The sequence below is a fragment of the Vidua macroura genome, chromosome 1, assembly GCF_024509145.1.
Source record: "Vidua macroura isolate BioBank_ID:100142 chromosome 1, ASM2450914v1, whole genome shotgun sequence".
NCBI lineage: Eukaryota > Metazoa > Chordata > Aves > Passeriformes > Viduidae > Vidua > Vidua macroura.
Genome location: NC_071571.1, coordinates 153927192 through 153940930, shown reverse-complemented (window position 1 = coordinate 153940930; position 13739 = coordinate 153927192). Strand labels below are relative to the sequence as shown.

The 13739-nt window shown below is 68.9% G+C and overlaps 1 protein-coding gene across 1 annotated transcript in view; it reads right to left on the bottom strand.

Annotated features, from left to right (window-relative positions):
- LOC128811123 (microtubule-actin cross-linking factor 1, isoforms 6/7-like) overlaps nt 1-9299 on the bottom strand; it is a 37208-nt gene extending 27909 nt beyond the window's left edge. Inside the window, exons 1-14 of the mRNA XM_053984475.1 lie at nt 9201-9299; nt 7922-8135; nt 7672-7775; nt 7318-7414; nt 5140-5893; nt 4931-4991; nt 4201-4625; nt 4072-4148; nt 2331-2905; nt 1729-1893; nt 1434-1588; nt 860-1019; nt 701-785; nt 15-256 (exon numbers count right to left, since the gene is read on the bottom strand). Coding sequence (XP_053840450.1) covers nt 15-256; nt 701-785; nt 860-1019; nt 1434-1588; nt 1729-1893; nt 2331-2905; nt 4072-4148; nt 4201-4625; nt 4931-4991; nt 5140-5893; nt 7318-7414; nt 7672-7775; nt 7922-8135; nt 9201-9299 — 3213 coding nt within the window. The remainder of the gene's footprint in view (nt 1-14; nt 257-700; nt 786-859; nt 1020-1433; nt 1589-1728; nt 1894-2330; nt 2906-4071; nt 4149-4200; nt 4626-4930; nt 4992-5139; nt 5894-7317; nt 7415-7671; nt 7776-7921; nt 8136-9200) is intronic.
- Nucleotides 9300-13739: the final 4440 nt, after the last annotated feature.

Sequence of the window (13739 nt, the reverse complement as noted above, 5' to 3'; positions counted from 1 at the left end):
CCAGTGTCCCACACCTTCTCCCTGTCACTGGCAGTGACTGAGGGCTCCTGGCCGTCCTGCTGGCTCTCCTGCTCGCCCAGCTCCTTCTCCATGCGGCTCAGCCACAGCGCCAGGTCCTCAGGGGCCGTGCCCAGGCGAGACGAGGCCTCCAGGGTCTGCCCCAGCCGGTGAGCGGTGTCAGCGCTGCTCTGGCCCACGATGAGGTACCGCATCCTCAGGGACTCCATCTTCTCCTGTGTCAGCTGGGCCTCCTCCCCTGTGGCAGCGCGGCACCGCCATCAGTGCCACCGCACTGGCATCCCTGGACATGGAACTGGCCACAACCAACAGCTTCCAGCCACGTGACAGCCACTCTGTCCTGGCCTTTCCCCTCTCCTACCCCTGCTCCCGGACCCAGCTCCGGCCTCTCATGCCTCTGCCAGCAAGACCCACCTCCTCAGCTGCACCTCGCCACCTCTGAACCCTGCCCCACCACGGCTCTGACCCACAGGCTCTGCCCTGGCCCCTCTGCATCCCAGTGGGTGCTGTCTGCCCCCTCCTCACACCACACCACAGCTCCCAGCGAGGAGCAGCACACCCCAAGGACCCCCAGTGCCCAGGGGCCCCCTTGCTGGCCTGGGCTGCCGCTGTCTGTGCTCATCCCATGCCAAGTCCCACGTTCCTGACCCTGTGGCCACCACTCCCAGCCATCGCCACTCGCCTGTCACCAGCTCCAGGACCCGCTGCCCGCTCTCCAGGGCACCATCCAGCTCTCCCAGCCGCCCGCGGATCTCCTCACAGAGGGCCTGTAGCAGTGACCAGCGATGACACAGGTGCCCGTGTCCACCCCGTGCCCACCCCGCGCCCAACCTGCGCCCACCTGGGTCTGCTGGTGGGCGTCCTGCACGCGGCCGACACAGCCGTCGGCACGCCAGAGCTGGGCCAGCTGCCGCTCTGTGGCACCGAGCCACTCCTGGAAGGCGTCCACGGCCTCCTGGAAGCCCTGGGCTGCCGGCAGGATCCGCTCCAGGCAGCCGTACCTGCGCCGGGAGGGCTGGTGAGCCCCCCAAGACTGAGGTCCCAGCCTGCAAAGCCCCCTCTCCCCCACACCAGAGTGCCCACGCCCCGTGCTGCCCTGAAGCGAGGGACACAGCAAGGCCAGCGTCCCCACAGAGGGGCCAGTGTCCCCACAGAGGGGCCAGTGTCCCCATAGAGGGGGCCAGTGTCCTCACAGAGGGGGCCAGTGGGAAGGGCTGTGTGACAGACTCTCCGTACAGCCCCAGCACACGCGACGGGGACGGTCCCTCCATCGTGGTGGCCCCAGTGCCGGCGGGGCAGAGCACAGGGACATCAGGGTGTCACAGAGACGCCATGCGGGGGACACGGGAGGGCAGAGCCCGTGCCAGCGGGATGGGCATGCCAGCCCAGGGATGAGGGCCTGGCCCCTGACCCACCTGGCTTCAGCCTCCTGCATCAGCTTGTCCCACCTCTCCCCGAGGCTGAGGAGGCCGGCACTGCCCTCGGGCGCCGCCTCGCCCTGTGCGGTCAGTCTGTCCTGCAGGACGAGCTCCACACGCGGCCTCCGTTCCTCCAGCAGGCGCTTCAGGAGCTGCAGGCACGGGGGGACACTGCGCTGTGCCGGGGACTCCTGTGCACCCCTCCCACCTCGGCACGGCCCGCCTGAACCCCGGCCCCCTAATCCCCGGACGGGGCACGCGTGGGCGGGACACGCCGGCTGGCCCTGCTGACCTTCTGCTCCTCCAGCTGCGCCTTCACCACCTTCGCCTCCGCCGACGGCGGCTTCTGGTTGCCCACCAACTCCTCCATGTCGGCCACCCAGGCCAGCAGCCGCTCCAGCGTCTCCTGGCCCCGGTCCGCTGCCTCCTCTGGGACAGGGACAGCCCGTGAGGACACCTGTGGGGAGAGGTGGCTGAGCCGCCCATGTGGGCAGGCGGAGGGCAGGCGTGGGGCTGGGCAGCTGCCCCCACACCATGCCCTCTCCCCGAGGTGGCACCGGTGACAGTGGGGCCCTGTCCAGCCCCTGGCATCCTTCACGGCGCTCCCCAAAGCTGGGGCTGCACACCCGGTGCCGTTTGGATCCCTCCGGACCCAGGGCCCTCCCAGCCAAAGCTGAGGGAAGGGAGCTCCCTGTCCTACAGCACCAGGCTGGGTGCCCAGCACGAGCGGTGCCACCGGCCCAGCCCACGCCAGGGCACAGACAACGACTCCACACGAGTCCAAGGGACACGAAGGTCAAGACTCGCTGTGGAGAAAACCATGCTAGAGGGCGGCCCTGTGGCACGGGGTTTGGCACAGTGTCCTCCCAGCAAGGCTCTCTGTCCGTCGGTCACCTCGGTGGCATCCGTGTGTCCGGCGCAGCCAACAGCAGTGAGCTCCCCCACGCACTCCGTCAGCACGGTGACCGTCCGGGTGACCACGGGCTCGCCGCCCTTCTCACCCGCCGGGTACTCGGTCACCTCCACGATCTCCGTCACGATGGTCTCGGTCACCTCCGTCACCTCCGTCACCTCCCGGGTGGTGACGGGTTTCCAGGACCAGGTGCTGCGGGGAACGCCGGCCCGGGGCGGGGTCCAGGCTGCTCCCCCCACCTGCCCCCTCACCGGAACTCCAGCTGCACCCCCGTTCTGCACCGCCACCTCGGACTGGCTGCGCCTCAGCACCGGGCTGCCCGGCCGGCTCCGGGTGGCACCGGGCACCGGGCTCCAGCCGTTCTCCACCGGCACCGGCGCCTTCTCCAGCAGCCCCGGCCAGGCCTCCGTGACGCCTCCGGCGGGTGGCTGCCCCGCGTCCAGCCCGGGCTCCCGCAGGAGCTCCTCCGGCCGCCGGCTCTTCTCGCCCAGGCAGCTGGGCCGACTCACCGAGTTCCCCATGGCGCGGGCGCCGGGCCCCCGCCTCAAATCCCGGCCTGCAATGAGCCAGGGGATGTGCGTTACCGGGGCCACCGCGGGGCCCCCAAAAGCCGCTGGCCTGCGCTCGGGTCGACCCCCTCAACTCCACGGCGCTGCCGGACCTCGCGCTCCGGTCTTGGGGGGTCCTGCCCCCCCCCCCCCCCAAAGGGCTGCCAAGAGCCAGGGTACCGGGATAGGGAGATGAGGCACTGGCCACGGGGACCCTCGGCAGAGCCCAGGGTGCCTGTCCTGCGCGTCTCGGCAGAGGACACGGCAGTGGCAGCAGCGCCAGGCACTGGGGAGAGGCAGATGCTCCCGCCCGGCATCGCCCTGTGCCGTTGGATTAACGAGGAGCCGTGAGAGAGGAGCATCTGCCCGGGGGGGACGGGGGGCGGTGGGAGCACCAACCGGGGGACGGGCAGGTGGCCTCTCCAGCCTGCAAGCCCTGCCGCAGCCATAAATCCCCGGCGTGACCCGGTAAGACCCTCCCCCGGCAGCCCCCCCGCCGCAGCCGCAGTGCTGCTACCCCCGGCCTCACAGCCGGCCCTGGGCACACGCCCCTGTGCACGTGTGTACACACAAGCACACGTGTGCAAACACACGCACACACACCACACACGTGTGCAAACACACGCACACTCACTCCCACCCGTGTGCACGCCCCCCCCCCGACAGGCAGACCCCACGCTCGCACCCCTGCTCGGGGCGGGGGGGGTCAGCGACAGGACCCCCACGCCTGCATCGGCCGTGACATGAAACACACCTGTAGCAGCCCCGCACACGCGTGGGGAGCGCACGTGCACCCGCACGCACCCGCCGTGGCCGTGCCCCCGGTGGGCACCGGGGTACCGTGGGCACCCTGAGCCCCCACGCTCGGCCCAACACGCCGCGGAGCACGCCACGGGCACGACCCCCGTGCGCGGTCACGGCACACACACCCACGGCAGGGTCCCGACGCGACACCCCGGTGGGTGCATCCCCGCGGGGCATCGCGATCCCAACCCCACCGCACCCCCCCCCCCCAACCCCACCCCCGCGTGTCTGGGGGCTGCGCGGGTGGGTGGGCCACGGCGCGGGGTGACCCGCGGAGACCCCGACCCGCGGGGCTGCGGGACACGGACCCCGCCCGGCCCCGCGCACGCCGCGGTCCCGGACCCGCGCGGAGCCCCCGCCCCGCACTCACCCCTCGGCGACTTCGGGCGTCCATGGGGCCGGGCCGGGGGCGCCGCCGCCGCCGTTACCGCTCCGGGGGAGCCCGGCCTGTGCGGGGGAGCGGGGCGGAGGCAGCGGGGGGAGACTCGGTCCCCGTTACCGCCGCCCCGGCCCCGCCGCCTTTGTGCGCCGCGCCCGCGGCGCGGGGGGGAGCGCGGGGGGCACCGGGCGGAGACCCTCGCACCGGCAGCGGCCCGGCCGCGGCGGGGCTGGTCTGACCCCGGGCACACCGCCGCCCCCGTTAACCCTCCGGGAGCCGATCGCCGCCGTTACCGGGGAAACCCCCGGGGCCCCGCAGCCATCCCGCGGGGGAGGGGCGGTGCCGGCCCACCGCCCGCCCCGCGCCGTCCGGGGGGGGCGACTGCCCGCACCTCGCACTGGCACCGGCACCTGTACCGACACCAGCACCAGCACTAACACCGGCACCTGCTCCTGCACCGTAATCTCACCGGCACCTGCTGCTGCCTCGCCCTGCACCTGCCTCAGCACCTGCACCGGCACCGGCAGCCACACCGACACCGGCACCTGCACCGGTACCAGCCCAGGCTGTGCTGCCTCACAGTGAGCCCCAGGACAGCACAGCCCCACGGTGTCACAGCCCCACGGTGTCACAGCCCCACGGTGTCACAGCCCCACGGCCCCTCCAGCTCTGGGGTTGCAGCCCCCACCCTGGCTCTGGCCCCCCAGGCAGTGGATGCTGTGGTCACTGAGGGGCTTGGCCCCGCTTCCTGGCGCTCTTTGGGTGCGGGGACCCCTCAGCCAGGGGCCCGGGGGGCTCAGTGGAGCAGGGCTGGGGGGGGGGCAGGCCCAGCTGCTAAACCGAAGCCCACCCTGAGAGACAAGGTGCTGCAGGCCTGGGTCTCCAGAACCCCCTCGCTGCCACCCTGGGTGCTGGAGGGACCAGGGGGCAGCCGGAGGTGTCCAGCGGGGGGCTGCTCCTGCCCGTGGTGCGAGCCCCATCCCCGTCCTGCCCTGGCTCAGCTCCAGCACTGCGGCCTCCCAGCCACTGCGAGCCCCCCAGGACTGCATCCTGCCCCACAGAGCCGCGTGGGTGCCCCTTGCTGGGCCCCGGGAGCCGGGGGGCCGCTGCAGGCGCGTCGGCCACGCTGATGGATGGGGCTCCCTGGGGTCTCCTGGGAGCGGCGGGCGGCGGGGCCGGGGGCTTTGTCTGCTGCCAGAGACGCTGCCGGGAATTAGCATCTGCCAGGGCCGCGGTGGCTCCGCACCGTCCTGCAGCAGCCCTGCATCATCCTCCCCACGCGGCTCCGGAGCCTCCCGCTGCTGGCACCGAGGTGCTCGGCACCCGGCACGGGTCCGAGCCCCACGGTACTCCAGGCACCCCCACAGCACCCTCAGAGCCCAGCCGGGACCCGCCGGGCAGGAGCTGGGCAGGGGGTGAGGATGCAGCTCTTTCCTCAGAGCCACTCGCCACCTCCGTCCCACGCGCCCCGCCGGCGGCTCGCCCGGCACGCTCCTCAGCCCCAGGTACCGGGCTCGGGGTGGCACGGGCGCCCCGGGCAGGGGAGCCCGGCGCGGGGCACCGGGCGGGAGCGGTCGGCTGGAATCCACAGCCTCAGATCCCGGGAGCCGGGTGGGTTTCTGTGCGGCCTCGGCTTTGTCTGCGCCGGGGCCGGGATGAATGGCCCTTTCAGTTTGTGCCGTCATGTGTGCCGAGGGAGCCCGTGTGCCGGCCAGGCCCCGAACAAAAGGAGCCGGCGAGGGGCTGCGCGCGGGGCGGCGAGGAGGGGGCTGCCGGCAGCCCCCGCTGCACTGCCCCCGCTGCGGCTCCGCGCCTGGGCAGGGGGCACAGCAGCACACGGCTGCGCAGCCGGTGCGTGGGCACACACCCGACCTGCCGTGACAAGGGCACACTCCCTGTGCCCGGCTGTACAACCCATGCACAGCCTCACACCCCCTGTGCCCGGCTGTACACCCCTCACACAGCCCTGCACTCCCTGTGCCCGGCTGTACACACCTCACACAGCCTCACACCCCCTGTGCACAGCCACACACCCCTCACACAGCCTCACACCCCCTGTGCCCGGCTGTACACCCCTGTGCCTGGATGTACACCCCTCACACAGCCTCACACCCCCTGTGCCTGGCTGTACAACCCCTGTGCCCGGCTGTACACCCCTCACACAGCCTCACACCCCCTGTGCCCGGCTGTACATCCCTCACACAGCCCTGCACTCCCTGTGCCCGGCTGTACAATCCCTGTGCCTGGCTGTGCACCCCTCACACAGCCTCACACCCCCTGTGCCTGGCTGTACACCCCTCACACAGCCCTGCACTCCCTGTGCCCGGCTGTACATCCCTCACACAGCCTCACACCCCCTGTGCCCGGCTGTACACCCCTGTGCCTGACTGTACACCCCTCACACAGCCCTGCACTCCCTGTGCCCGGCTGTACATCCCTCACACAGCCTCACACCCCCTGTGCCCGGCTGTACACCCCTCACACAGCCACGCACTCCCTGTGCCCGGCTGTACACCCCATGCACAGCCTCACACTCCCTGTGCCTGGCTGTACACCCCTCACACAGCCCTGCACTCCCTGTGCCTGGCTGTGCACCCCTCACACAGCCTCACACCCCCTGTGCCCGGCTGTACACCCCTCACAAAGCCCTCCACTCCCTGTGCCTGGCTGTGCACCCCTCACACAGCCCTGCACTCCCTGTGCCCGGCTGTACAATCCCTGTGCCCGGCTGTACACCCCTCACACAGCCTCACACCCCCTGTGCCCGGCTGTACACCCCTGTGCCTGACTGTACACCCCTCACACAGCCCTGCACTCCCTGTGCCCGGCTGTACACCCCTCACAAAGCCTCACACCCCCTGTGCCCGGCTGTACACCCCTGTGCCTGACTGTACACCCCTCACACAGCCTCACACCCCCTGTGCCCGGCTGTACACCCCTCACACAGCCTCACACTCCCTGTGCCCGGCTGTACACCCCCTGTGCCTGGATGTACACCCCTCACACAGCCTCACACCCCCTGTGCCCGGCTGTACAACCCCTGTGCCCGGCTGTACACCCCATGCACAGCCTCACACCCCCTGTGCCCGGCTGTACACCTCTCACAAAACCATGCACTCCCTGTGCCTGGCTGTGCACCCCTCACACAGCCTTACACCCCCTGTGCCCACCTGTACGCCCCTCACACAGCCTCACACCCCCTGTGCCCGGCTGTACACCCCTCACACAGCCTCACACCTCTCACACAGCCACACACCCCCGGTGTTCGGCCACTCTCCCCGTGCCCAGGCATCAGCGCCGTGAGCCGTGGCTGAACCCGGTGCAGGTGGTGGCCCTGTGGTCAGCAGGGCGCCAAGGCAGCGCTACCCTGAGTGCCACCAGGGCCAAGGGGCTCCAAGCCAGCAGCACGGATGGGTTGGGGAGAGGGAGCCAGACACAGGAGACCTGACACTCCGGACGGCTGCAGGGCTCTGCTGCGGCCAGATGCCTTCCTCCCTTGCAAGGACCGAGACCTCACCAGCCTCGGTGCAGACGTGGGCTGGTCCTGGCCGGCTCTGCACGGCCCAGTCACAACCCAGGGCCAGACGTTACCTGCAGGGCCGTGCCGGGCTCTGGCAGCGCCAGCAGCCGCTTCTCTACGGCGTCCAGCCAGTGCCGCAGGGCAAGCAGCTGCTCCTGCACCTCCAGTCTCTGCTCTGACCGCAGACAGGCTCTGGGGAGAGAGCGGAGACACACCAGGCTGTGGGGGACACGGCCACTGTCCCCCCCTCCCCGCAGCGCCCTGAACTCCAGGCTTGCTGCCCGCCTGCGCCAAGCGTGCCACGGCCACGCCTGTGCTCACGGCTGCGCTCCCTCCCGCCCTGCTCGCCCCAGCACAGCCAGCCCACGCCCTGCCCACCCCAGGCTCCGGTGAAGGCTTCACCAGCTCCCCCCATCAGGGTGCAGACACCCAGGCACACCCGCAGCTCCCGGCACGGCCCGTCTGGCAGCGCCCAGCGGTGCCCGTACCTCTCCATCTCCTCCCCGTCCCATGGCGACCCCTCCGCGCGGTGCACCTGCAAGGAGAGCAGAGGGGCGGTGGGCACAGGGCACCAGGTCCCGGCAGAGGGGCGGGGGACAAGGCTCCACAGCCGTGCCCCTGGCACAGCAGTGTGGAGGTTTGGAGCGTTGTTGTGTCCCCCCAGGGAGAGCCCATCCCCACCAGCTGGGACAGAGCTCCCCTGGCCAGGATCCCCCCCGTCTGTCCTGTGCTCCAGCCGTCACCAGTACCTGCGGGTTTTGGCTTGGCTCCAGCTCCTCTGCATTCCTGCAGTACCTCAAATTCCCAACCTCTTTCAGCTGGGTTCACTCCCAGATCTCACCCTGCTGCCTCACAGAGCACATCTGGTAACCCCGCTGTCCCTTCACCTGCTCTGCAGAGCCGTGGTCCAGCCCCTGGCCGAGCCCAAACCAAGCCAGGGCAAACTGACCCCCAGCAAAAAATTACCAACTGACCCACGGAAAACCCGCTGCACTGGCACAGAGCAGTGGTGGCTCAGACCAGATGCTCCTCAGGTGCTGCAAGTGCAGCCACAACACATGGGAGCAGATGCCAGGCAAACACCAAGATCTGCAAACCAGCAGTGCCCTGGCATGGACGCAGGGCACGAACAGGCAGCAGTTTCTTTGTGCCCCTGTGGAGAACAGGACTGGCAGGAGGGATCACACCAAGCCTGCACCCAAAGGCTGAGGGTCATGCTGCTCCCACAGCCCGGGAGCACTGTAATTAACTGGTTGCTGGTGATTAATTAAGCCAGGTCACCTGGCTGAGCACAAAGGAGGGGGAGACACCACGGTGCATCCTGTGAGGGAAATGGGGCACAGCCACAGTGATGCCACAAAGGTGGTGATGGGCCCAAGACCTAAGCAAGGACATGACCACGTCTCCCACAAGATATTGTACCAGGGGAACAGCCAGGGAATGTGGGCTGGATAAACGAGAGATAAAACCCCCATGGTGCAGGAGGGACGTGGCTCTGCTGCCTTGGATGGACCCAGGGAAGGTGACATAAGGCAGCTGAGCAGGAGCTGCAGCACAAGGCGGCTGGGAGGGCCTGGGATATGTCTGCTGCAGAAGGAACCTCAGCCAGGGTCTGGTCAGGAACCCCACCAGCAGCAGCTGGATGAGGGGAAGAGGCATCAGGCAGGTGCTGGGTGCTGGTGCCGCAGCAGTTCCTCATGGTTAGAGTGCCAGCAGGGCTCAGTCCCATCGGGGACACTCTGGGGACATGTGCTCACAGCAGACACTGCTGTCACCATGCCATCAGCGGGGCCCCAACCAACCCACGCACCCACAGGGTGGCCACCAGCCCCAGCCCTGGCAGCAGTGCCACCCACCAGCTGGATAAGCCACCAGCAGCGCCTTGCTTCCCCCTGCCCAGGGCCAGGTCAGTGACCAGGGAGGGAGCAGGATGGCACAGCTGGGGCCACCTGAGGCTCGTGGGGTCGTGGCAGCTCCAGTGCAGTCACAGGTGGTCCCACAGCCCTCCTGCCCCACGCTGGTGGTCCCTGGTCCTGTGTGCCCCACGGTGAGCCCTCATCCCAGGGCGGGACTGCAGTGTTACAATGCCAGCCCTGCTGCCAGAGCGCAGGGAACCTCCTTGGGCACAGGGAACCTGGCAGGCGGAGGATGCTACCGCGGGTGGGCAGACAGTAGCAGCACTGGGAAACGCTCTTCCAGCTCAGTCTCAGCCTGGGCTGGTGGGGTTGGGGCTGGGGATGATCGCTGCCAGCCTGCCCCAGACATGGTGCCAGCATGGCTGTACCGGCTGCTCCAGCTGGGACGTGCCAAGAGACACGAGACCGCGAGGAGCAGCGAACCCCAGACGGGCGCTGGGTGCCCTCACGCCTGGGAGGGTCTCCCACAGCCGCCGCCTGCCCCGGCACGGTTCAGAGCGTGACAGGCGGAGCAAACAGCTCTGGAGCTGCCGGACAGCAGCTCCCGCTGCCGCTGGGGGAGGCAGGTCCCGCACCGCGCTGCCCACACCGCACCACCGCGCTCCGCACAGCGCCTGGGGTCTGGGGGCCGCCCGGTGCCCGGCGGGGCGTGGAGGCTGCAGCCCTGCGGCAGCACCGTCCCCGCTCGCCCCGTGGCCGGGGGGGATTCACCGGCCCAGCCAACAGCGGCCCCGGCGGGGCACAGAGCCGGCAGCGCTTCGCACGGGGCACAGCCGCCCTTGGCCGGCGCACCCGGGCTCCGAGCCTCAGCGGCGCGGCCGGGGGGGGGGGGTCCCGGGGTCCCTGGCCATGAGGAGGTTCAGCGCCCCAGCGAGGGTGGGGGCGTGGGAGAGGCCGGTGCGTCTTTGTGGAGAAGCAGTACAGAGCGTTCCCGGCGCGGCGGGGGCCGAGCCAGCAGCGCCTGGGGCGGTGGGCACAGGGAGCTGGCAGCTGCTCTGTGCCAGCAGGGCCCAGGACAGCGGCCACGGGTCCCGCGCGGCGGACCACAGCCAGGACGGGGCGGTGCTGCCGCTCACGCCCCGAAGGGCGGTGGGCAAACGCCGGCGGGGGGCGAGGGACCCCTCCACGGCCGGTGCGTCCCGTGCCAGCGCAGTGCTGAGGGATGGTTTAATTCGCGGGGGCGGGGAGGGTTAGCTCCAGCCTCCGCACAGCAGCAGGGCAGGATGACATGCAGGGCATTAAAATGGGGAATATCATGGAGTTCTCCATGGTGACGAGCTTGGCCCGGTCACTCCCAGCGCACGGTGCTGAAGGGGCTGTGGGAGGGACAGGGGGCTATCAGCGGGGCAGGAGGCTGGCACGGAGCAGCACAAGGTGATGGGGAGTGTCCGTGGACAGGGAACACCGCGCTGCGTGGGGGGGAGAGGCCGGCTCACCCCAGCAGCAGTCAGCCTGGATCTCGGGGCATCCCCCCTCCTCACCCTCCTTTGCCAGCCACTGCGGGGGGATCCCACAGCCTCAGGCACACCAGGGAGCGTCCCCATGCCAGGGGCACGGGGTGTGGGGAATAGGGACCCCCTTGGCACATGGATGTGGGGAGCAGGGGTGTTTCTCACCGGGAAACAGAGTTGGACCCCACCAGTGTCGGGGGGGAGGGGGATGACGGGCTTCCAGACCATGACATGGGACTGGGCCATGGGTAAGAGGGCTCGTGGTGGTCTCATGAGCTTTAGCAGAGGTTACTCACCCTGGGGGAGGAGTTGGGAGGTAAGCAAGGAGTATCTGGGGGAGCAGGGAACATCTGGGGGACACAAGGAAATATCTGGGGGGCCAGTGAGGTGAGGCAGGGCCCCAAGCAGCTTGTGTCACCTGGGGGAATGTCTTGCTGTTCTGGGACCTCTCCTGAGCCCCCCCCCAATGGCTGCAACAGCCTGCAGCCCCCCCCCCATGAGTCCCCCTGGCCCAGCTGCACCTAACGGCCACATCCCACTGCCCGTGGGGACAGACGGACGCTGCGGTTAATTGCTGACGGACAATGCAATTAACGTCCTGCCCAGCCAGCGCCATCTGTCCCGGCCAGCCCCACCCGGGGCTGCTGACATGCTTGGCTGGTCCTGGCACAGTTGAGACCCCACCAGCCCCTGGACATTGCAGGGGTCCGGCAAGGTCCTGACAGCTCTGGCGCTCCTGGCACAGTGCCTGGGGCTCCCGGCACTGCTGCGGGATGACCCTTGTGCTCGGGGAGCCCCAGCCTGGGCTGCGTGGTGGCACCTGCCTCACTGGGCTGGACAGACCCCTTGAGCCACCCGTGCCAGTGGCTGCACCGATGTCTCCGGGTTTGCCAGGCTTTCCCTTCTCAATGCTGCCGCCCTACCAGCGGTTGCCAGGCCATCACATCCTGAACCCCCCGAAGCCCCTCAGCCTCACGGCTGACCGCTGCCATCCACCCACGACAGCCCCCACTGCCCAAAGAGACTGCCCACAGCGCCAGCAGTGGGAGCAGCACACATGGGAACAATACCATGGAGGACAGCATCCCTGCCCAGCCCAGAGCCCCACTGGTGAAGGGACAGGTCTGTCCTCATGCTCAGAAGCCCCCACAGCACCAGCAGCACCCACTCCCCAAAACCAGGGGCCCAGTGCTGCACCCACATTGGCCTCCCAGCAGTGTCAGCTGTGCCACCAGCACGGGGCAGCTCTGGGGACAGCCCTGTGGCCCTGCTCAGTGCCTGGCAGCACCACGGGTACACCCAGGCCCAGGAGCTGGTCAGACCCCTGGCACCCCGACCTGTGGCAGCCCATACAGCCCGTGGCATGAAGCTGCAGCAGGCAATGGGAGCCCACGGCCACGGTGGCAAGGCCAAGGGGCGAACAGATCACGCAGAGCTGCCGGCTGGTTTCAGAGGATTCTCCTTTACTGCCCTTGCAGGGGAGCCCTGGGTCCGCACTGCTCCTTTTACAGACACTCCGTGGCATGTACAAGTTTAGTGTTTTGCCCCCAAAAAGAGATGTGTTTGGGTAATCCATGGACCCCCACTGTCCCGATGAGTGATGGTCGGGGTGTGGGGGGCCCCGGGAGTGGGGACTGTCCTGGAGCCGCGTGCAGTGGCACCTCATGCAAAGCCAAACGGGGTCATGAGAGCAATAATGACACCAGAGGCAGAGGGTAACATGACAGGATTTACAGGTGGCAGATGAGAGCAGGTGGGAAGGAGGAGATGTTTTGGAGATCCGCAGTGAGCCCGACACCACACCGGGAGGCCATCCCCATGGAGGAGGGAGTGTGTGGGGCGAGTGGGGGCCAGGCGACCCTGTGGGCGCTTCTTGGGCCATTGGCTGCTCGGGCACTGTGGCCCCAGTCTCTGGCAGGGGACTCTGGCAAGTGCAAAGGGTGAGGGAGAACGTCCCTGTGTCCTCAGGTGCGGTCCCACCGGCCTCAGGGCGGGGGACGGGCTCCATGGCGGCGATGAGGGGAAGTGGTATGGACATCCAGCCACGCTACAACAAAGCGAACAGAAAAGATGGGATGAGACAGGGAGAACAATCCATGGAATGAAGCTACCAAGCCCGGCCGTCAGTGCAGAGCACCTGCCGTGGGACCGGGACACACCGGGGAGGTCGGCGTTACCTGCGCAGGTGAGCACGGCCGAGCAGCTGCCGCCTCCGGGGCTCCCCTCGAGCCCATCCACGACCTGCTGATGTCGGAGACCCAGCTCAGGAGCTCGCCCAGCGGCACTGGGAGGTCTTTGTTGGGACTGGAAAAAGACGTCTGCCAGAGAGAGAGCGCGTTAGCGCTGGCGCGGGGACGAACCGGGGGATGGAATTACCGCGAAGAAGGAAAAGGAGGCTGTTTTTACAGAAATCTGCCTATTTCTAACAAGAGTGTGTGCCAGGCTGCTGCAGCATCCCACGGCCCACCCTGTGCTGCAGGGGTCCCATGGCCCTCACGCCCTTTGCGAGGGTCAGGAAAGCCCCCACGGCTCCGGGGGGTTCTGGGGGCAGGAGCTGCGCAGACCCAGGCTGGGGCGCGGGCTCTGGCAGACACCTGCCGACGGGTCATGGGAGCCACACGAGTGTGAGGAAATCAACCTCGAGCAGAAGCACTTCCCAGATACACGGAGAGACTGACAGACAGACCGGCCGACCGCGGCGGGCGCGTCCCGGAGGACGGGTGAGCGGGTGGGCTGGCGGAGGCAGGCACGCAGCGAAGCCCCTCGGCGGGC